General features: G+C 39.1%; 1 protein-coding gene across 6 annotated transcripts in view; it reads left to right on the top strand.

The window, feature by feature from the left end:
* The window catches only part of opa1 (OPA1 mitochondrial dynamin like GTPase), a 135,396-nt gene that overhangs the window by 90,912 nt on the left and 18,962 nt on the right, over nt 1-25,522 (top strand). For all 6 annotated transcript variants that reach the window (XM_060834784.1, XM_060834787.1, XM_060834789.1 and 3 more), the window contains 4 exons: nt 2,736-2,876; nt 3,219-3,335; nt 4,667-4,760; nt 7,481-7,591. In XM_060834784.1, the coding sequence (XP_060690767.1) occupies nt 2,736-2,876; nt 3,219-3,335; nt 4,667-4,760; nt 7,481-7,591 (463 nt within the window). The remainder of the gene's footprint in view (nt 1-2,735; nt 2,877-3,218; nt 3,336-4,666; nt 4,761-7,480; nt 7,592-25,522) is intronic.

The following is a 25,522-nucleotide window of genomic DNA, read 5'->3' as shown; positions in this document are numbered from 1 at the left end:
TCTTGATAATGGAGAGGGAGCTGAAACAATGCATTCTAATTAGTCAGAGTCGAGAGCGTAGTGCTGGAAAAGCACGGCAGGTTAGACAGCATCCAAGGATCAGGAGAGTCGACATTTCGGGCATAAGCCCTTTGCTCATGCCCGAAACGTCTATTCTCCTGCTCCTTGGATGCTGCCTGACCTGCTGTACTTTTCCAGCACTATGCTCTCAATTCTGATCTCCAGCACCTGCAGTCCTCACTTTCTCCATTCTATATTGGTCAGGCAGAGTGTTCTTAACTGGTTGCAATGTTTACTGGAAAATCCCTCTCAAAGGAGAGGATAGCAGCTGAGTACGTCTGCTGATGATTTATGACAAGTTGTTAGTTGTAGGATGTGGAGGAGGGAGCTGGTTCCCTCCCTATCAGCTGAAGTTAAATGGGAGATGGTATGGTGGAGAGGGAGTCTGCGATGGGAGAGAGGGGGAAAGTATTGGGTGGTAGGGAATTTGTGTTGGGCATTTGAGAGGTTTGGGGCTTGCACAGTTGCAGGGTGGCCTATATCTGTCGTACTAGCAACTGTTTTGCACATGCATAAGGCAAGTGTTTCATAGATTGCAGCAGACTGGGTCTGTAATTCTTATTTTGATCCAAATGGATAGCTTAGTTACTGACATTCTGAAAAATCCAGCAAATCAAGTGAACCTCTTCAACTGGAAACAGTAACGGTAATAGCTGTTGGCATTTCTAGAATTTTCAGCAGTGCATGCTATTTAGTTTTCATTAAGTTACTGACTTCTTGTGTAGCTGATAAATTAGACTTGTGATTCTTTAAAGATGACAAGGTTGGATCATAACATTGTATTCCAGTGCTGATGTAAAGTTTCAACAGGAAATGTGCTAGTCCATTCTCAGTTTATGCCTCACTGGGGTAGCAAGCTGGAAATCAAACCCTCCTGTTCCTAGAGTTGTCACGAAATTAGGCAGAATTTCTCCAATTTCTTCCACACCCAGGTTGACAGAAAACAATGACCAGGTTTCTGTACTTAACATGGATGACTATTTTATTGCAAATAGATTCTAGCTACATATAAACAATTATTAACCATTGAATTGTAACTCCACCAGTTAAAATTCTCAACTCTTTATAAGCTCCCTCTCTTCATGCACATATGTGGAAAAACGTGGTTCTTATCAGCCACAGGAAAGACTGGTAAGGCAGTTCAGTGGTTTCTGTCCAGAGAGTTTGCTGAGGTGATTTCACTTGTATCCTTTATCACTTGCTGCACTTTCATACTAATATTTTGTTATTTATGTACCAGGACACCCAGATCCCTGTGTAATTATATCCACTGTTCAAGGTGAATGACCTAATGGGATGATTGTACTGCTTTGTTTTCTTATCATGTAATTTGAGTTGCCTATTAAGTAATTCAGTGAAAAACTTGAATGTCTTACAAAATGGCATTTACATGCATTTGGAGAGGCAAGGACTAGGAATTGTCAGCATGGTTTTGAGTGAGGAAATGTTGTCTCAACAGCTTGATTGAGTTTTTTGGGGAAGTAACCAAAAAGATTGAGGGAAGGCAATAGACATTGTTTATATCAACTTTAGTGAAGCCTTGATAAGGTTCCGCATGATAGACTAATTAGTAAAGTTAGATTCCATGAGATTGAGGGTAAGTTTGCCAGTTGGATACCAAATTGGCTTGACAGTAAGAGGCAGAAGGTAGGGGCGGAGGTTGTTTTTGGACTCTAGATCTGTGACCAGTAGTATTCCACAGGCTGGGTCCACTTTTGTTTGTCATTTATAGAAATGACTTGCTTGAGAATATAGGAGACGTGGTCAGTGAGCTTGCGAATAACGCCAAAATTGGTTTTCTAGTGGATGGTGAAGAAGGTTATCGAAGGTCACAAAGAGATCTTGAATAATTGTGTCAGTGGGCTGAGGAGTGGCAGATGAAGTTTAGTTTGAATAAACGCACGGTATTGCATTTTGGTAAAACAAACAAGGACAGGACTTATACTATTAAAGATATGGCCCTGGGTATTGTTGTAGAACAGAGGGACCTTCAAGTTCAAGAACATAATTTTTTGAAATTTGCATCATAGGCAGACAGGGTGGTTACGAAGGTGTTTAGCACACTTGCCTTCATTGCTCAGATCTTTGAGCATAGGAGTTGGAACATCATGTTGAGGTCATATAGGACATTGGTGAGGCCTCTTCTGGAGTACATTGCGCAGTTCTGGGTCACCCTGCTAGGACGGATATGATTGAAGTGGAAATGGTTCAGAAAAGGTGTACCAGAATTTGCCAGGAATGGAGGATTTGAGTTATAAAAATTAGATGGGTAGGTTCGGACTTTTTCAACCGGGGTGTAGGAGGTTGAGGGATGACATAAACCACATGGTTTAGAAAATCATCTGGGGCATAGATAATGTGAATAGCAAAGGTCTTTTCCCGAGGATGGTGAAGGTCAAAACCAGAGGGCAGAATTTCAAGATGGGGGGGTGTGTTTTTCAAAACGACATGTAGCAACATCTTTATGCAGAGGGTGGTTCGTGGCACACACGATTACAGCATTTAAAAGACATTTGGATGAGTACATGAATAGGAAAGATTTGGAGGGTTATGGGCCTAGTTTAATTGGGAATATGGTCTGCATGGACTAGTTGGAAAGAGGGGTCTGTTTCTAAGATGTGTGACTCAATTTCAACACTTGCATGGCATTTAACATAATACAACTTTTCCTCTAGCACATCAGAAGTGAAACCAAAAGTGAGTTGGAGCGGCTATTAAAGATTAACGAAGATCACACAGCTTATCTTGCCAATGATGAAGTCACGACAGTTCGTAAAAATCTGGAAGCCAAAAGTGTAGATGTGGATACCATTCTGGTAAATGAGAATCATCAAATTTTTCACTTAGTTTCCATATCAAACCAATTATGCATGAACTAATGTGATTTATTATTTGTTTCATTCAATGCCACTTATTTAAATATTATTAGTTATTTTGAAGGTAAGGTATTTTGAACAAATGGTACAATTTGAAAGAGCATGTACTTTAGCTTGAAGTTTTGCTTATGATTTGTACTTGCTGAGTAACCAGATGTGATAGAATAATTCCAATTAAACAATGTTTGCAATGTAGTTAAACTTATTGCAGTTCTTGAAGAACCCCATTTTCTTGTTGCAGAATGTTACTGATCTCAAAAAATACCTCATTTTTTTTTCTAGATCAAAGATACTTGGCATCAAGTTTACCGAAAACACTTCTTGAAGAAGTCATTACATCATTGTAATCTTTGTAGAAGAGGTTTCCACTATTACCAAAGGCATTTTGTTGACTCTGAGGTATGAAAAAGATAACACAAAGAAAATATGAATGTCCTCCAAACAGTTTTATTGAAGGCAACCAAAAGTTGGAAGCAATTTGCAATTATGATTCTGAAGTCGTAACTTTTTTTTTGGCGTTCAGTACTCTATAAACTGCAGTATTATGCTGTCAGGCTGAGATCAACAACATTTAAGATTCTGCATATTGAAGAACTATTGGAATAAATGCATTTTACTGGCACCTACTTGTTAAAATATCATTATATTGTTTTATATTATGGATGGTCCAATTCTTTGCTGTCAGAAGCTAACCGTGGTGTCACTCACAGTAACATATGCTGTGATTGAATGTAGGATGAATGTGTCCCTTGCTGTTGGCAACAGAAGGTGCGGCTTTTCATTTTTCTCTCAATTCTCATTGTCTCATTTTATGTTGCCTCACGGATGATGTTTGTCAAAATAACCATGACAGCAGATCCAAGTCCAGCAGCAAACATGGCAGAGTACAATAGCAAAAGCAAACATGAAAGCTTGGTAATGCTCGCTGGCATCGTTTTTTTTTAAAACATTACTGTGTTTTATGGGACATTGAAGACATTTACCGTTAGATACTTTCTGAAGACTTCAGATGTATAATATCTCAGAAGATTGATCTAGTTAAAACTGCTGCATTCCATTTGAAGGCAGAACTGACCGAATACTTGAAATCTATTAATGGTCTTTAAAGTTTCTGCTCTGGTGAAGCATGTTTCAAAAGGTAACACTATGATATAGGCAGTTTTAGACCAGCACTTAAGTTGAAGTTAAAATTTGCACAAATCTGAATTTGTGTAACCAACATATGTTGGAAAATTCAATTTGTTCATTTTTCTGCAGATATCTCTATATATTTTTCTCTAATTTATTAATGCACATTGTCTTTTTATTGAGGGTCTTCATTTAAAATTTCCTTGAATGGATGAGGTTCATCTTCCTGGGTGGGAGCCTTGGGTTCCAATATATAGTTTTAATCTACTAACAAAGAGGTGCTACAAAACAACATTAACTACTCTCAAATTTACACTGAGCAAGCAACCTTGGTTTCAGAAATTGGCGTGGGAAATGGAAAATTTTCTGCTGGTGCATAAACCATTTATTGTATGATGTTAAAGCAGAGTAGCTCGACTTTAGCTTTGCATTGGCAATGTTATACTGAACCTGCTTGCTACTTGACTCACTGCCAAAAGCGGAAACACTTTCTTTCGCCACTACTAAAATCCATGGCTATAATCACAAAACTTGCAGTGAAAATGTAGGTAAATTAAGGATTGTCATATTATCTGACTTGTTCCCCTTGCCTGCCTCCATAGCTGGATTGCAATAATGTTATCCTGTTCTGGCGTATTCAACGAATGCTAGCTATTACAGCCAACACACTCCGCCAACAGTTAACAAATACTGAAGGTAAGTTAAGATCCTGTTAATGATGAAATATGCATCAGCAAAAGCAGTCTGTATTTATATTGCATCTTTTAATGTCTTAAAGTGGCACTTTACAAGAGTACAAACTTTACAAAGTTTGATGCCAAGTCAAATAAGGAGACATTCAGGAAGGAAAAAAAATGGCAACACAGCGAATTAGGAAGAAAATTCTAGAGTATAGTTAACTGTATGCACATCTGTTAATAGTGGCACAATTAAAATCTGGGATGCTTCAGAGGTTAGAATAGAGGAACATAGATGCTTTAGAGGATTGTTGGGCTGGAGAAAATCACAGAGATAAGGATAGTCAAAGCTGTGAAATGATTATGAAGCATACGTGAGAATTTTAAAATAGAGGCATTGTTTAACTGGGTTCCAGTACAGTATTTTTTTAAAGAGATGCTAGATGACTTGATGCGGCTAAAAACACAGATAGCAGAATTTTCAATGACCTCCAGTTTAGGAGGGCAGAACATGGGAAGTTGGCCATTGGCACACTGGAACAGTCATGTAGAAATAACAAAGACATAATTGAGATATCTAGCATTAGATGAGACAAAGTCTGGCAATGTTATCAAGTGGAAATGAAGTAAAATTACAAACAACATTCAGCCTATGATATTTAGAGAGACACGGATGATTTGGATAGCTCAGGAATAGTTTTACCTAGATACTGAAGGCAGTGGCTTTGACCTTACAAATTCTTCAGTGATGGAAATTTTGATCATCCTAGTATGAGATGTTGGGAAAGCAAACCAATAGTTTAGAGTCATTGAGAGGAATTGAGACCAGTGGTGGTGATGTGGAGGTGAACCTTGTCAGCATATATGTGAAATTTGATACTATATTTTCAAGTTACGTTACTGAGGGGCATGTGGAGATTGTCAGTAGCAACAAGTGCAACCTTTGATGATACCAAAGTTAATGGTGTGAGACCTGGATGATTCTTTGCTATGATCATATAGGAACACTTGGAGCCAGATGAATGAAGCTTCCCCATATTGACTGTCATTGGAAATCTTCAAATGGGAATGGTTTGGTCAACTGTGTTGGATGTATGCAGTCAGGTTCAGAAGGACAAAGTGGGATAATTTACCCTTGTCATAGTCACATAGAATGCCATTTGTGACTTTAATGTTAGCTATTTTAGCATTGTGGCCATGACAGAAACATGATTGAAGGGACTTGCGCTTTGGGATGTAAAACGTAGTCAAGGTCTTCAGAAAGGAAAACTTGGAGATGGGTTGGTGTTTTAAGGAGTGGAGTGATAGCAGATTTATAACAGAGTGGAGTATCTGAGGAGAGAGGGACATTAACAATAACAGCCAACAGGGGAGCCAGGAAAAATAAATCACAACTATGCTCCAGATCTATGAAAAATACAACTAATTTGGAATTTACATCTAAATAAACTGAGAATCTGAAATAAAAAAGTGAATTATTCACTTGTTACCGCTTGTAGATGAGCAGAGATTATACAATGAAGTTGGTACCTAGGCTGTCATATTTTTGTGAAGTGTTCCAACTTTCACATTGGATACCAATTATTTTCCGTTGTGGTAACATGAATTTGTGATCACAGTTAGATATCTCTTGCATAAATGTTCACCCAAGATTATAAGTAATTTATGTGTTCCATCTTAAAAATAGCGGTGGAAAGTAATTGGGGTTGGTTTTTATGCTGTCTTTTGAAATGTGATCCAATATGTGGACCCTTGGATAAGTTTTCACATATTAATTTTCTGACTTTACCCACATGAAATCTGAGAGAAAGTGAGAACTGCAGATGCTGGAGAACAGGGTTGAAAAGTGTGTTGCTGGAAGAAAAGGCAACAGGTCAGGCAGCATCCGAGGAGCAGGAGAGTCGACACCTGAAACATCAACTCTCCTGCTCCTTGGATGCTGTCTGATCTGCTGTGCTTTTCCTGCACTACACTTTTCCACATGAAATCTGTATTAGTTGATCAAATTGTTATCGCTGTGAATTTCATTTTTGCATTTTGTCAGTATGACGTTTTATGAGGCAGAGAACAGGATTATAAGAAAATGCTTATAAGTGTCATTAAAGTTCTTCTGTATCAACTTCACCCTCTCTGCTGTCAGGAGTTATGTCTTAGCATAGACTCAATGTTAGTACTATGTAAGTTCATATTTTAAAAATGAACTGCCCAACAAACACTTTCATCTGCCACTCATCTGTTGTCTGTATCTTACAGTGGCTCTGACAAGTTTTCTTTTTTTCTCATTGTAATTTTGTGACAGGTTGCGAATGATACATTATAGAAAACCATAATCCAGCAAAAGTATTGTGCACCACTGATTTTCACAACACTTACTCTTAATTTTAAAGTGAATATTTTTTGTATACACAGAACTTACTGTTTTTAAAGAAATCAAAAGTGTGTAAAATACACTTTTTTAAAGTGAAAGATGGTTACCTACATATATTTGCCATACAGTAAGGAATAGCCAATTTAATTCTCTCAAAACTGGCAGATATCTGTGATAAGTTAAGTACCTGCAGATATATATTGCTCATTACCGAGCTGACAGCATGGAGCCCATATCTAAAACTGACTCAAAGTAATTCATTGCTGTCGCAACAGCAACTGTTTACTGGACATGATGTTTTGCATTTCTTCGAAAATCAACATTTGTCAAGATCTTAAAAGCTAAATAACTATGCTTTCCTCCATTATTAGTGAGACGTCTTGAAAAGAATGTAAAGGAAGTATTGGAGGACTTTGCTGAAGATGATGCGAAAAAAGTTCAGCTACTAACAGGAAGGAGAGTTCAACTAGCAGAAGACCTCAGTGAGTACTAATTTTTACTTGTGCTGTCTAATTACGTTGTTGCATTACATCGATATGATCTCCAAGTGATTGAGATATTTCACTAACCTGATTCAGATCTAGCTAATACATGAACATTCATACCTATGTACTTTTGATTTTCCTGAATGCCCATTATAAAGGCAAGAATCAGGTTTGACTAGCAGTGTAGATAGACACTTTAGATTGAAGTAAAAAGTTTTCAGTTTGCAGTAGCTATTTTGTGAGAGCACACATGTTTTTTAAAGGCATGAATTTGCATTTTTGAGTATAAGCCATAATCAAATCAGATATATTTGTTAGGAAGGAATTGTATATAGGTAATAATATGAGCTTGCATTTTAATTTAGTTTTGTTTCAAATTACTTACAGCTGTTCATTTGAGTTATAAATGTTTAATGATTGACATTTTTTAATAAAATAATTATTTATTCATGTCTTTAAATAATATATATATACTATTTTTGTTTTAATAAAACAATGTATGTATAAAATGTCCACAGCTGTCCTTGTAGTCACCCAGATACTTGCTTTGTATGAAACGGTAGCCTGTTTTACTACTGCAGGATGATGAATGATGGCTGTCATTAGTCTTGCTGTATCATTTTCACCTCACTGTAGGTACAAGATGATAAAGGGAAATAAGGGTGAATAAGACAAGCAACTGTGTATCCTTAACTAATCAGATTGAAAAATTATTAGTATAAAAACTGAGAAGGAAGTGAGGTTTAGTAGATGAATTAAATGGTAAATAAGTTGCAGAAAGAGGCATGAACTAAAGATAAGAAAGCTTTAATTAAGAAAAGGAAAGAAGCTTAAAGAAAATACATTATTTGTAATTTTATATTATTCAAATCTCCAAAAACAACTGAAACCGGAAAAAAATGGTCCCACATACTTTCAGAAATTAATTTTGAGTGTCCAGTTAGGTTCATATATACTAATTGAGGCTTACCACAACACTAACAGAATCTCTTCGCAACTACTTTGTTTAATCCAGAGCTGAACAACAGAGAAAAGGTAAGAGTATCTGAATTTGATATTGAAGCACATTTCACCAAGTTTGGCATCTAGGAGCCCAAGCAAATTTGGTGTCAGTCAAAGTCAGTGGAAAAGTCTCTGCTGTTTGGAGTCAGACCTTGCACAAAAGAAGGCAGTTATGGTTATTACAAGTCAGTCATTTCTGCTGCAGGCCATTTCTGCAGGGGTTTCACAGAATATTTTCTAATCAATCTATTCAATGATGTTAGTACACACTTCTGGAGCAGGTGGGACTTGAACCTGTGTGTCCTGGCTCAGAGGTAGGGACAGTTCCATAGGATAGTGTCTTAGGTTCAAGTTTCTTCAGTTGCTTCACTCTAATGTCCTTCCCTTCACCATAACATCAGAAGTGAAGATGTTTGCTGCTGATTGCATTATGTCCAGCACCATTGTTAACTCCTTAGATACTGAAGCAGTCCTTGTCCAAATGCGGCCGGACCTGGATATCATCCAAGCTTCAGCTGATGGGTATCATTTGAGCTACAGAAATGCCAAGCAATGACCATCTCCAACAATAGAGCATTTAACCATTGCCATTTTACATCCAATGAAATTGCTCCCATTGAGTCCCCCATGTCAACATTCTAGGGGTTACAACTGACCAGAAACTGGACTGCAGTAGCTGTTTGAAATATGTGGTTACAAGAGAAGCTCAGACGCTAGGAATCTTGCAGTGAGCTAATTCACCACCTGACTCCCACCTGAGCAGCTCCAACAACACTCAGAAGCTTATATCCTCCAAGACAAAGCAGGCTACTTAATTGGCAACACATTCACAAACATTCTTCCCTCCTCTATTGACACTTAGTTGTAGCAGGTACACTGCAGAAATTCACTAAACCTTTTCAACAAAATGTTCCAAACCATTTAGAGCGACAACAGCAGCAGAATCGTTGCAACACTGCCAGCTATAAGTTCCCTCCAAGCCACTTGCCATCCTGACATGGAAATATATTGCTTTATTTTAAGTGTGGCTGGATCAAAACTCGAGGGCAATTAGAGATGGGCAGAAAATGCTGACCCAGCCAGCGATACTTCCATCCTGTGAATGAAGTAAAATTATACAACCTTTAAATATTTACAAAAGAGTTGCCTTGCGTCACTTTAGACTAATTCACATTTGTGGTGAGCTTTGATCATTTCTAACACATGTCTACAACAGTTTCACATTTGAAAATGTATTTCAGTGATGACCCAGACAGTAGAATATTGTTGCATGAAGCATCTTGGACAGAAACTTTTAGTTCTGTGTTCAACTGTTTTATTTTTCTGGCCTTGCTTGAAATTAAGTAGTGCCTGAGCATAAATAATAGCTGATGTCAATAGGCATGTTGACAGCAAATTATGGGTCAATGCTTAAATATAGCTTTCAACTGAAATTTTCAAATGGTGTTTCATTGAAATAATAATTAAACAGCATTCTTATATACCAAGGTAGTTAGTGGTAAGCATATGATACTAAGAATTCCTACAACTGGCCTTTATGCTGGTAAAGTTGAAGAAAGCAATCTGCAATTCTGTCTCTGATCAATAAGTGGCAGTATTTACTATAACTAAAATAGTACAGTCAATTGTCATAAAGTGATTGAGCATGCACTTTTCAGGCATGATACCGAACATGTTTTGCTTTTGTTGGGAAGGAAGATGCTAATATCCTGAGTAACTTTAATTGATATTTATGAAAATGCAATTTATAGCTTAGCTGAATACTTTAACTTGTTTGGTTATTGTCACTGAAGTAATTGAACTGGCCAATTATTAGAACAATTCTTCAGGCATCTGTTAATTGCGGTTTTCAAACACCACCCAGTGTTTGCTGATCCCTACTAGTTCCTGGTTAAGCGGTGCTTATTTTTTTTCAAATTCCATTCCTGATTTCAAATTACTTTATTACCTTGTCCTTCCCATCTCTGTCACTTACCAGGATATCTAAACTCTTTCAATTCTGGCCTTGTGAACATTCCAGTTTAAACAACTTACAATTGGTGGCTGTGTTTTCAGCTGCCAAGAAGAGCTTACGCTCTGAAATTCCCCACCAGTGCCCCACACAGGCGTGTACTAACACCTAGTTGAAGAGTTATAGCGCACAGAAACACACCCCTCAGTCCAACCCATCCGTGCTGACCAGATATCCTAAATCAATCTAGTCACACTTGTCAGCATTTGGCCCCTATTCCTGTCAACTCTTTCATATAGCCAGATATCTGTGGGGATATATTGGGGGATATTTGTGCCACATATACACACCCTCACACAGGCACACCAACATAAATCAACACATACACTCACCTTGACACCACATCCTGACATAAACCAACACACACATATACCAACATAGTTGTACAACAACTGACCCTGCACATCGACACATACACATGTACACGACAACTCACGCAACCTAGGCCAAAAAACACATACCAACATATTCGCACTTGGACACCGCACACCCCGACTCTCTCTCACCGCATACCCCGACTCTCTCTCACCGCACACCCTGACTCTCTCTCAACGCAAACCCTGACTCTCTCTTTCCATGCACACCTCGACACACTCTCTCTCAATGCACGCCCTGACACACACACACTCTCAACGCACACACTGTCTCCCTCTGTCAATGCATATCCTGACTCCTCCTCTCAATGCACAACCCGACTTATCTCTCTCTCTCTCTCTCTCTCAATGAACACCCTGACACAGTCTGTCTCAACACACAACCTGACACACACACTCTCTCAACACACACCCCTACTGTCTCTCCAAAACGCACACCCTGACTTTCTCTGTCTCTTGCTCTCAACGCACATCCTGACTCCTCCTCTCAATGCATGCCCTGACGCTTTCTCTCAACGCACACCCTGACACACACTCTCTCTCAACGTACAACCCGACACACTTTCTCTCTCAACGGACACCCTGACTGTCTGTCTCAACACACAACCAGACTCTCTGTCTCTCTCTCTCAACGTATATCCTGACTCCCTCTCTCAATGCATTCCCCGACTCTATCTCTCTCTCTCTCTCTCTCTCAACACGCACCCTGACACGCACTGTCTCTCTCAATGCATGCCCCGGCTGTCTCAATGCATGCCCCGACTCTCTCTCTCTGTCCGTGCACACCCCAACACACACACTCTCTCTCAATGCACACCCTGACACACACACACACACACTTGTCTCAATGCACACCCTGACACACACACTCTTAATGCACACCCCGACTCTCTCTCTCTCTCTCAATGCACACCCCAACTCTCTCACTCAATGCGCACTCTGACACACACTCTCTCAATGCACACCCTGACACACACACACACTCTCTCAATGCACATCCTGACACATACACTCTCTCTCTCAATGCACACCCTGACACACACGCGCACACTCTATCAATGCACACACTCTCTCTCAATGCACACCCTGACACACACACTCTCTCTCTCAGTGCACACCCTGACACACACACACTCCCGCTGTCAATGCACACCCTAACACACACGCACACACACACTCTCTCTCTCTCAATGCACATCCTGACACACACACACTCTCTCTCAATGCACACCCTGACACACACGCACACACTCTATCAATGCACACACTCTCTCTCAATGCACACCCTGACACACACACACTCTCAGTGCACACCCTGACACACACACACTCCCGCTCTCAATGCACACCCTAACACACACACATACACACACACACACACACACACACACACACACACTCTCACACTCTCTCTCTCTCTCTCTCAATGCACACCCTGACACACACACACTCTCTCAATGCACACCCTGACACACACACACACACACACACACACACACACACACACACACACTCACTCTCTCAATGCACACCCTGACACACACACACACACACACACACACACACACTCACTCTCTCAATGCACACCCTGACACACACACACTCTCTCTCAATGCACCCTGACACATATGCACTCTCTCAATGCACACGCATTCTCTCAATGCACACCCTGACACACACACACACACACACACACACACACACACACACACACACACACACACACTCTCTCAATGCACACCCTGACACACACACACACTCTCTCTCAATGCACCCTGACACATACGCACTCTCTCAATGCACACGCATTCTCTCAATGCACACCCTGACACACGCTCTCAATGCACACCCCAACTCTCTCTCTCTCTCTGTCTCTCAATGCACACCCCAACTCTCTCTCTCTCTCTCTCTCTCAATGCATGCCCCGACTCTCTCTCAATGCACACCCCAACACACTCTCTCTCTGTCAACACACACCCCGACAAACTCTCTCTCTCAATGCACACCCCGACTCTCTCTTTCTCAATGCACATCCTGACACACTTGCACAAACACACATGTTCACGAACACTGACACACTCACACCGACTCTCTTTTAGCCTGACATGCACCCACTCACACTAGCGCACACGCGTATGCATGCTGAGACACACCCACACAATGAGCACGCATCCGCCTCCTCCCCACCGAAAGCTATGTTTCCTTCCGGTCTCAACATTGGTATCTCCTCTGGGATGGATAGGATTTGGCATGAAAGGGGAGAAATCCCGTTGTTGTAATCCACATTGTTACAATTTACATTGATTTGACTAGAAAGGAATTTTTGCTGAAAGTATTTAAACAGTTTAGAGATAAATTAATAAGCAGAACCTTGGTGGTATTGGATAAATGAAGTCAACGATTTAAATGTGTAGCTCAAAGGAATGGGTTTCAGTTCATGTGGCACTGGCATCAGTACTGGGCTTGAAGGGAGCTATTTCAACAGGGCAGGCTTGAAACTAATTGGAGGAGAGGATGGTTTTTGAGCAAGGAATGAAGGCCTACAAAGGAAAAGCATATGGCAACGTTACAGGGCAGCTATTTATATAATAACACCCAGAGTGAGACTGGAGGACCAAGGTGTTTCAAACATAAAAAAACAGAAAATAGGGTCAAAAGGGCAGAAAATGGTTTAAAAAAAACAAAATGAATCTCCATATAAATGGACATAATAAGTGAATCACTAGAATAAATATAAATTAATGGGTGTAATCTTATAGCCATTCCAGAGACATGGTTACAAAAAGACAACACAGAAGTAAATGTAAAGACATGTGAATTTTCAAAGGGAAAAGGTGGTGAGATAACTTTCATTACCTCAACTAGCAAACAATGATTTTGGATTGGAAGATGTAGAATCCATATGGGTGGGGGTAAGAAATGACATGGGGAGGATGACATTGAGGGGAATAATCCATGGATCCCCTGAAAATAACTAGACCATAAGACAGAGAATGAATCAGGACAGAATGAGGGCTTGTAAAAAAGATAGTGTTAATTGTGGATGATTTTAATCTTCATTTAGATGGGGGAATGAAGTTGGTAAATGGAGTCACAAGAGAGACCTCGTGTTTGACGAGGTTTCCTTGAACAATATGTTTTGGATCCAACCAGAGATTAGGTTGTTTTGGATTTGGTAATGTGTAATAAGGCAAGTTTACTAAATTATCTCAGAATAAAGATCCCCTAGGAAACTGTGACCATAACATGAAAAATATTAGTATTAATTTGAGAGTGAGAAACTTGGGTTGGAAATGACCTGATTGAACATAAGCATAGGTGATTACAAAGGAATGAAGGCAAAATTGGCTGGAGTACGCGCAGACATGAAGTTAGAGGTAAAGATGATTGATGCACAATGGTAGATAGGACATAACTTATGACTAACAGCAAGGGTATATTCCAGTAAGGGAGTAGGTGCCTCAACAGGGGATAAATCAACTATTGTTAACCAAGGTAATTAAGGATTTATCAAATCAAAAGGAAAGAGAAGCACATAATGTGACAAAAAAAATACAGAGAATTAGGAAAGTTTTTTTAAAAAAACAATAAAAGTTTACCTAAACAAGGGAGAGAAAATAAACTTTGAGGGTAAACTTGCAAGTAATATCAAAATCGAAAGCGAGAGCTTTTTAAATTTATAAAATGGAAGACAGAGGCTAAAGTGAACATAGGCCCTTTAGAAAGGGGGCTGGGGAAATACCGGGCTTCCAGGAAATGACATGAGAGCAAAGTAATACTTTGCATCTAAATATCTACTTCAATATCACTTATGTGGCTTGTTGTCAAATTTTATTTGATAGGACTGCTGGTGAGTGCTTAGGGATATTTTACTAAGTCATTTAGAGGCACTTAGTAACTACAAATTGTTGTTACTGTAGCCAAGTTCTGTTATCTCGAGCATCAGTAAGATTGGTTCAGGGCACCTTTTCTGGCTGTGTGGGAAAAGCTGAGCCTTTCCATGCTGGTTAGAGCAATACTCCACTGGGTTTTGTCGACGGGTAATAAATTTTGTTCCTAACTGTCAGCAAACTGACTAAGATTACCAAACAGCGATAGTATGATAAATCCCTTCAATTATTTCTCTGTGCTGTAGAATTAAAAAGAAACTATTTCATGGCTCTGGTAACAATAGTTTAAAAGTCTGATAATAGTCCTTGAAGATTATGTTACTTCTATGAACTTATCCATTGCTCTGCATTCCTTTATTAAGCCATAAGATATAGGAGCAGAATTAGTCCATTTGACCGTCTGGGCTGTGCCATTCAGTCATGGCCGATATGTTTCTCAACCTCATTCTCCTGCCTTTTCCCTGTAACTGTTGGGCCCCTTACCAGTCAAGGACCTATCTAGGTCTGTCTTAAATGCACTGAATGACTTGGCCTCCACAGCCCTTTGCAGCAATGAGTTCCACAGATTAAATACCCTCTGGCTGAATTAGTTCCTTCTGATCTTAGTTGTAATGGCTCATCCCTTCACTCTGAGGCTGTGCCCTCAGGTCCTAGTCTCTCCTACTAGCGGAAACATCTTTTCCGCATCCCTTCTTTCCAGACCTATCAACCAGATACCCCCTCATCCTTCTGAACTCCACCAATACAGAATCAAAGTCCTCAACCCCTCCTCATATGCCAAGCCCTTCATCACCAGATTCATTCTTGTAAATCTTGTCTGTACCCCCTCTAAACGCATCACATCCTCCCTTAAACATGTGGCCAAAACTGCTCACAATATTCCAAATGTGGTCTGACTAACATTTCTGCTATTGTATTCTAGCCCCTTTTTACATGAATGCAAACATTGCAAACTGCCAGCTGCATGTTAAACATCAGAGAATCCTGAACTTGGACTCCATAGTCCCTTTGTGCTTCAAATTTCCAAAACCTTTTCCCATTTAAAAAATACTCTAGGCATCTATTCTTCCTACCCAAAGTGGGCCACTTCTTTGCCCACTTTCCCAGCCTGCAGTTTTCCTGCTCCCTCAAGATTACCTGTTTTATCACCTATCTCTGTATCAGGTGCAAGCGATGCCCTCTATTCCTTTGTCCAAATCGTTAATTTTTAAAGTCAATGGTTGTAGTCCCAACACAAACCCCATGCAGAGTTTCACTAGTCACCAGCTGTCACCCTGAAAAAGATGCCTTGATCCCCATTCTCTCCATGCCAGTACCTTGTTCCAAAAAGCAGGAGCTGTTATCTGATTAAACAGCCTCCTATGTGACCCCTTGTCGAGGCCCTTCTCAAAATCCAAATAGATCACGTATACCGGCTCTCCTTTGTCTCAACTGCTTAATGCTGCCTCAAAGAATTTTAACAGATTTATTGGGCAACTTCTCCTCTTGACAAAGCCTTGCTGGTTCAGTTTTCTGCTTTCTCCCTTCATAAGAGGGATGTTACATTAGCCATTTTCCAGTCCTCTAGCACACTTCCTGACTCCATTATTTGCTGAAGGATTACCACCAAAATCTCTACGATCTCCTCAGCAAGCTCATTTAGAATTCTGCTGTGTAGTCCATCAAGTCTGAATGATTTATCCATCTTTAGACCTTTCTGCTTCACCAGCACTTTCTCCTCAGAGATGGTCACTACACTCAACCTCTGTCCCCTAACTCTGCTGAAGTTCAAGTATGCTGTTTCATTTCCACAGTGAAAACTGATGCTAAGTACCTGTTCAATTCCTCTACCACTTCTTTAATCCCCATTACTACTACTCCAGTCTCCATTTCAAGTGGTCCAATGTCCACGCTTGCTGCTGTCTTAGATATTTGCAAAAAACTTAGTCTTTTATATTATTAGTTAGCTTACTCTGAGATTTCATCCCTGCTCACACCCTTATTATTGCTCTTTTACTTCTCCTCTGCTGGTTTTTAAAGACTTCCCAATTCTCTAGCTTCCCATTGATCTTGACCATATAGTATGCTCTTTCTTTTACTTGTATGTTGTATTATTATATTGTATGTAATGGTTTTTTTTCCTTTCTTGGGATGAATTGCTACTGTGCATCCTGAATCATTCCCAGAAACTCCTGCCTTTGCTCCACTATCTTCCCTGCTAAGCTCCCCTTCCAGTTAACTCTGGCCGGTTCCTCCCTCGTGTCTTTATAATTACCTTTAATCAATTGTGATATATCTGAACCCAGCTTCTCACTCTCAATTAAGGGTGAATTTATCATGTTTTGGTCATTGCCCCCTAGGGGTTCCATCTCCTTATGCTCCCTAATCAGGTCTGCCTCATTACACATTGCCAAATCCAAAATTGCCTGTTCCCTCATCACCTAATAGACATTGTGCAATTTCCTTTTCTTGAGATCCACTACCAACCAAATTTTCCCTTTCTACCTGCGTATTCAAGTCCCTCAGGATTATTGTAATAGTGGCTTTCTTAATTGCCTTTTCTAACTCCTGATTTATTTTCTTCCTCACAGTCTGACTACTGCTTGGAGGTCTATACATAACTCCCACCTGGGTCTTTTTCCCTTTGTAGTTCCTGAACTCTACCCACCCAGATTCTGTGTTTTGTGGCTCTATGTCACTTCTTGCTGTCGATTTAATTTCATTTCTTACTACAAGGCAACTCCACCCCTCTGCCTATCTGCCAGTCCTTTCAATAGGATGTACCCCTTGGATAAAAGCAAATTACTGCGGATGCTGGAATCTGAAGCCAAAGGGTCAGTTAGACTCGAAACATCAGCTCCTTTCTCTCCTTACAGATGCTGCCAGACTTGCTGAGATTTTCCATCATTTTCTCTTTTTTGGTTCCACCCTTGGATATTTAGTTTCCAGCTCTAAGTCCCTTGTGGCCTCGTCTCTGTGATACCCACAATATCATATCTGCCAATTTCAAACTGCGCTACAAACTTATTTATCTTCTGTCATATCCTGTACACATTTATATAAAACCTCAATCCAATGTTGACTGCCCCCTTTTCACTATGGTTCCCTCATCTGCTGTGCTTGAGGTTAGACTCCTGATCTCTCTATCCTTTTCAATCTTTAATAACCTCTGACCCCAACCCTTTAAATTTTCCCATAGCTTTCCATATAACTGAGCCCCCACCTTTGGTTTATGGCCCTAATTATGCAATTTTCAGACTCTGGTCTCCGCATAATTCAGGTGTAGCCTGTGCCATTGGAATTTCTCCTTCCTTCCCCAGTACTAGCACCAAAGCCCCATGAATCTTTGAACTAGGTGTTTGTCTTTTTAATTTCATTGACATTGTGCCAATTTGCTTGTGGTTATGGTAGTAATCTGGAAATTATTGCCTTTTTGATTCTGCTTTTTAATGTGGCTCTAGCAGAGCCTCTTTCCTCTTTCTCTCTCTATACTGTGGTGTCTACGTGAACCATGACAACTGGATCTTCCCCTCCCACTCCACATTCCTCTACAGCCCAGATGAGATATCCTGAACCCAGGCATCAGGCAGACAACATAGCTTTTGGGATCTCGATCCTGGCCACAGAGAACAGTGTCTATTTCCCTATATATGCTAACCTCGATTACAGTTACATTTCTCTTTTCTGCCCCACTTTTTAAATGGCTCTATATACCATGGTACTATGGTCAGTTTGCTCGACCACCCAACAGCCCCAACCCTCATCCACGCGGGGACCAGTAATCTCAAACTTGTCAGACAAGCTCAAGGGCTGAGGCTGCTTTAGCACTACCTCCTGGATCTTCCTCTTGCCTCGCTTGTAGTCATGCCCTCCTGTTCCTGATCACTGACCAAATTCGAGCTAGTTAATCTAAGAAGTATGACTGCCTGCTGAAACACAGTTTCCAGGTAACTGTTCCGTCCCTGATGTGTCACAATGTTCAAAGCTCAGACTCTAGCTCATCAGTTCTAAGCTGGCGTTCCTCAAGCAACCAACATTTGCTGTAGATGTGGTCACTATGAACCACAGTGAGGTCCATTGGCTCCCACATAATGCAGTTACAGCACATTGTTTGGCCTGACATCTCTATTTTAATTTCTTAGTCTTAGATTTTTGAAAAATTGTACTAGTCGTTTAGTTTGTACCCTGTAAATGTTTCTCCTGTTTACCTTCAATCTGAAATTAACCAATAATAATCAATTTAGGAGCAATCACCAAGCAATGGACTTGTGGTTTACCTGCAGTGTTATTGTTTTGTACAGGGCCCCTGATCCTGGGCTTCAAAATATCCTGTTTTGAAGAGACTAACAAACTAAATGTCCATGCTGCCTCCAAATTCCTCTATCTAATTACCACAATTTGCACAGAAATAGTTCTATAGACATCAATAAAAATAAACAAGCAATCCGTTAATTCTAGACACTATGTCTCACTCCAGATGTGATCTCTCCTTCCTGACTGTGCAAAAATTACAATTGAATTGTAAGAACTTACATTTCTACTTTTAACCAATCCTGGGCAAGTTATGTTAGCTATGAAGTAATGAAATGTTTGGCATAGTTTTCCAAAAACAAAGGAAAAACTTAATCAATTTAATACGCGCTTTAATTTTCTACCACAAGACCTGAGCACCTAATCTGCATTGGTGCCATGCAGTTTTGATGCCATTCTAGGATGCGATGTGTGAGATGATGGATGTTAAAATCCATTTGCGTTATTTCAAAGAACATGGAGTCCTCCTGAAACAAAAACAGAAATTGCTGGAAAGTCTCAGCTGATCTGGCAGCATCTATGGACACAAAGTAGAGTTAATTTTTCTGGTCCAGTAACCCTTCTGCAGATATCCTCCTGGTATTGTAGTCAACATTATTCCCTCTGGGAACATCATCTAGAATTAACAGATTGCTTGTTTATTCTTATCGATGTCTATAGAACTATTTCTGTGTAACTCTGTAGCCACATTAGGGTGATTTAAACAATCCTTAGATAAGCACAGGGATGATTTTGGGATAGTGTAGGGGGAAGAGCTGAGAATAGTTCACACTGTTCTATGTTCTATTCTGTATATCCACCACTACATTTCCAATAAAATCATACCCATATACTGATTCCTTGTACCAATGTATTTCAAAGCAGGAGAGACCTGAGAATAGATTGCTTGCTTTCTCAGAGGATGATATGTTGCAAAGAAGGGTCCTTGTAGAAGAATTAATTTGGTTAAAAACAATGAATGAGGACATAAACAGAAACTTGTACTTGTGTTCTATTAAGCATAGAGCCTTGTAAAAGACTTTTCTGATTTAAGAACGTTTAACAGGTTAGCATGTGTGTCCAGGTTCATTCCTATTTTGAATCTGTATTAATGTTACTGCATCTTGGCAACTTTGCTGCAACAATTCTCATTCAATTGAATTGTAGGGAATAAGTTATTTTTTTAAAAAAAAACAAAATTATACCCTCTATCTTATTAACTGAGGATTTGGGAGTGATTCTGAAAGGAGAAATCAAACCATATTTGCCTTGACGTCAGCTGTGTTACTGCTTTTCTAATCTTATCAACGAATGGAGATTAATTGTTTCTGCCCTGCTGAATGCGCCGTTGGTCTTATAATGACTGTCCTTTTTCATTGTTGATAATGTTGGCATGTCTGGACTTGGTGATGGTTAGAGTCTCATAGCTGGGCAGTGGTTGCTATCCAAATAAAATACACAAGACATTCAACTGCACATCACTGAAGGAACAGTCAACTTGAACAGAGCATTGTTTTTGTTTTTGTGCTTCTGATAAAGAATCTACTATAGCCAATTAACATTGCTTGTTTTTTGTAAGGCGATCCTAGTATTGCTGCCTGAGGTAAACGGTACTTAATTATTTTACTTATTTTAAAAAACCCACTATACAACATCCTGTTTTAAAACTGACTGTTGAAATGAACGTTTCACAAAACTCCTGCAAGAAATACAGCCTGTGCTTATGTCATTAAATAAAATCTTGATTTTTGAGCTTATGATTTAACGTTAACTGATACTAGAGTCCTTGCTTTGCACTGAACAATAATATATTGAAGTTAAAGAAATTATGTCAAAAAGAGTGGCTATTAAATACATTTTTCTTGCAACTTGGTTGGAACTAGTCAGATTTCTAACACAAGATGGCAACTAAGCTTTCCTTTGTTGTAGGATTAGAGAGGTGCAGAGCAGCACGTCAGGCCTCCTACCTTTGTTTACTGTTTGTTTCACTGCATCACATAGGCAGCAATTGTTTTTATGTTGCTATTGTGTCCCTCACTGGGTGCTCTCTGACTGGGTATTTTAAGGAACATGACCAGACTTGTTCATCCTCTTTTTGTTGACTTGAATTTCCATTGAAACTATTAGAAGTGTTTAGATTTCAAAGACTCTTGGCAACAGCTTTTGTTAATGATTTAAAGGAGTTGGTTATTAACGAAAGGCTGCTCGTGGATGAAACCAGAATATAGTATGGTGGCGGTTATCTTCCACAGTACTGAATTTTCTTTGTAACTTGTTAGCACGCCAATCTCCCACAGAAGGCAGGTTACAAAGAGCTGTTGTGCCAAAGAAAATTACGTATGTAGTTAAAATATTTTTTATTAATAAAGAATTGAATTCCAGCTTGTGTTCTTCAGTACCAACAACGTTAATGAGCTTGCAAAGGAATTGATGTAGTAAGCAAAATATCCAAGACTCTACAATGTTTGCTAAAAAGATGTAGCAAATACTCTGAAACTTAATTTCTTCATAGAAAATACTCTTATTATTGAGTTATTGACATTAGGTTTTCTACTTCTTTGCTCAGACGTCTAACTCTACACCAATTCACTTTAACAAAAACAAAATTGCAGTCTGAGTACAGATTTGAAGTCTTGGACATACAGAAACAAGTATATTGGAGTAAAAAGACAATTTTTCACTGACGATACAGGATTCACCTGGATTAAATCAGTTAAATACCAGTTTTCTTCAGAATATGACTACAAGAACTCACCTCATGAAAAGATTATTAATTAAAAAGCATATTTTAAACATATTCATTCTTATTTATCAATAAGCAATAATTAATCACAGGCTATTCAACAGTTCAGAACATCACAGTTAAATCTGATCATGTCCCCTCAGCACTGAATGCCAATGTGCACTTGCTTTCCAGTAGGATTAGTATTTGCAGTAGAGGCCATGATAATTATTCCTCACTCAGCTGCAATTGTAATATCCCAGCTGTTGTTCAACTGAGACTTATTAACTTAACATGCCTCAAATCAAAAAAAGTCTGACCTTTTGATCAATTTAATTTAATGCTGTGCTATGTTCGACCTGACCAATGAGCAAACATTGTGCACCTGTAATTGTGTCATACAAGTTATATTAATCAGTGTGAAACTCCTCATAAGTGATGAATTAAATTGATGGATTACATTGTAAATCAGTAATGTGACCATTTTGTCCCAAGTGGAAATGGAGTCTGTAATCCAGAGAGAAAAATAATGTGTAAAATACCAAGAGGTGAAAATAGTGGCTCATGATTTTTTTTTACTTTTGCAGTGATTTTATGAAGCAAACATGCAAACAAAGTGGGAATGGGTGACTATTTAGTTTAGAATGTTGTCAAAGGTGATGAGAATAACTATAAACCTAAACAGTTAAATGTTCTCATGCTTTTAGTTTCTCTGCTGCTGAGATCACAGAAATAACATTTGTAAAGCACAGCCTGCCACAAATGCATAGCTTAAATTGTAAAGATTTACATAGAATAATGGAATAAAGCCATTTAAAAATTATTTTTAACTGCTGAGCTCTAAATTAATGATATTTGGATTCTCAGTTCATTCTTAGTATCTGCAAGTCCCTGGCTAGCTTGCTGATAATTTGGAATCAAATAAATATCAAGTTGATAGTCTTGGTTTCTTTACAAGAAATTGCTAAATCCACGTTCATGTTTACATATGCTACTCTTCAAAGAGTGAAATTAAACAACATTTTAGGATGGAGAATTTTAAGCTATTCTATATCAAATCTACGAATGTATATGAATTACTTATGCACGATTTAAAACTGCTTGGAGTACTTACCACCTTATGTGTTTTAAAACTAATCAAGAAGTAAGCAGTGGATACTTTAATTTCAACATCAGGAGCTAGAAAATATTTTTCTGCAAAATAGATCAGCTGCTAAGTAATAAGTGCTGTTTGGATTAAACTTAGAACTCTGAGCTTTATTTGAATAATGGATACTGAGCAACAGTTTACAAGGTTAGTTTAATCATGATAATCTGTTTATGGGATGCATTGCAAAAATAAATCTCAAGTGACATAGGAGCCTATGAGTTTGGAGCAGAAGTAGACCTCTCAGCCTCTCACGTTTGTTGTGCTATTCAATAAGATCATAGCTGATTTGATTATACCTCATTCCAGATAATCCCTAGTAACTTTTCCTGCTCTTACTTATCAAGAGCATTAAAAGAATCTTGGGAATACACTTTAACCTTGAATTCTCATTAATGATGTACTTTGTGTCCTCTCACAATGGGCAGCTTCTCCTAAATGTGATAATGCATTGATGCTAGTGACACAAAGCTGAGTTATCTGGACAGCAGGGACAAGTCTTTGGGGCTGATTTCAACCACCTCCTTGGATTGTATAAAGTTTCATTCAAAATTAGATTGGATACATCAAATGACTATTCAAAATCCTGCACAAAAAAGGGCAACTTGCTCCAATGCTCTGTATCTGCTAAATCTTAACTCTGCAGAAGAGTAACCTGCTATCTTTGTACAATCGGTTGCAATTGATAAAGCACTATGTTTGAACTGAAAGTTTTGTTTCTGAAAAAAAATTGAAGAATCTTTGGCTGCCATAACTTTACACTTGGGAAAGACTCTTTCCCGATTTGCTCCTCATACCCTAATCACAATTAAAGCCTAAATTGTTTTGAGAATGACAAAAAATTACAGTGCTCAAAACAAAGATTCAGCCGTGGAATTTTGTAAAATCTCCGATTCTCTCCAAAGGGGTCATCCCTAGGAATTTCTAAACTGTTTTACAGTTAACTTCAGAGTAGTTCTGAGCAAGTGCATCACAAAATAACAAACTATAACTTGGATGGAGGTTGGTCTTATGTTCAAAGAGTAACTACGTATGGCAGCAGTCTTCTGTTTATGTTATGAAATGAAGAGTTGCTTTGACTAGAATCAAGGCCTAGTGTATGATTGTTATTTGGCAAATAATCCACCAATTACATAACCATTCAATGGCTTATATACAAATTCCACATCGCTTAAACATGATTTGCTTTGCTAACTATAAAATATTTTCTAAACTCCAACATAAGTGGGCGGCACGGTGGCACAGTGGTTAGCACTGCTGCCTCACAGCGCCTGAAGACCCGGGTTCAATTCCCGACTCAGGCGACTGACTGTGTGGAGTTTGCACGTTCTCCCCGTGTCTGCGTGGGTTTCCTCCGGGTGCTCCGGTTTCCTCCCACAGTCCAAAGATGTGCGGGTCAGGTGAATTGGCCATGCTAAATTGCCCGTAGTGTTAGGTAAGGGGTAATGTAGGGGTATGGGTGGGTTTCGCTTCGGCGGGTCGGTGTGGACTTGTTGGGCCGAAGGGCCTGTTTCCACACTGTAAGTCTAATCTAAAAAAAAAATAAGTCCCATCTCTCTTGCCCTCTAAAACTACATCTCCTTTGCTGAAAACTTGCCACACATAAATATCAATTTTAAATTGCACATCAATATATCTTTTAAAAGTAATGTGGAAATCAATCTCTTGTCATTAGTTTAATCAAATCATGAAGCAACCATGGAAATATCTTGAGTTGTAGTAATCTTTTGTAATTTTAGGAAAACAGTGTCTGTGTTGTAGTTTGAGAAAACACTTTTTTTTTGTAGATAAAGTGCTTCATGGCAGCTGACATCTTCAAAACACTCTGCTTCCATTGCAGACAGTGGTTTATTCAGCTTAGGTTGCTGAAGATGAAGGATCTTATGCCGAAATCTTGAAGTAATTGATGAGGAGTCAGTGGTGGAATTGCAGGCGAGAAACAGAACATCACACAGCCAGGCTTGGTCTTTAGAACCCAGTCACATTATTTAAAGTCATGGATGGAAAGAAATGATGAATTGTTACATGACTAAAAGCCTATTTACTGACCATTAATCTGAATCTGGACTGCTGGCTTCCAAAGCTTTGAAGCCTTTGGCCCTATGCATTACTTGTAACATTTTAGAAGATACATAGGATACCAGCGCACTGATCAAACGACCTGACTTGATGTAAATTTTAAAAAGTCAGCGTTCTGATAGTACAGGATCTTGTAACTTTAATTAACTCAAAAGAGTTGAGGAGCTCAGCTTAGCAACAGAATTAGAAATAACCAATGGAAAAGCGATCTAGCCAAATAACTAAAACAAAGAAACCCTAATATTCATGCAGTATGTTATATCCAAGCACTGCAAAGTGTTTAATTGATTTTTGAAGCAGAGCAACTGTTATTTTGTAGGCGACTATTTTGTGCCAATAGTTTTCTACATAAAAAGCAATGAAATAAATGGGCGCAGTTTATTAAGTTGATGGTGTCAGTTGAAATAATATTAATACTTTTAGATGGTTCCCAC

This window comes from Hemiscyllium ocellatum, chromosome 13 (assembly GCF_020745735.1).
Source record: "Hemiscyllium ocellatum isolate sHemOce1 chromosome 13, sHemOce1.pat.X.cur, whole genome shotgun sequence".
In the NCBI taxonomy this organism is placed as follows: Eukaryota; Metazoa; Chordata; class Chondrichthyes; order Orectolobiformes; family Hemiscylliidae; genus Hemiscyllium; species Hemiscyllium ocellatum.
This window is presented reverse-complemented; position numbering and strand designations above follow the sequence as displayed.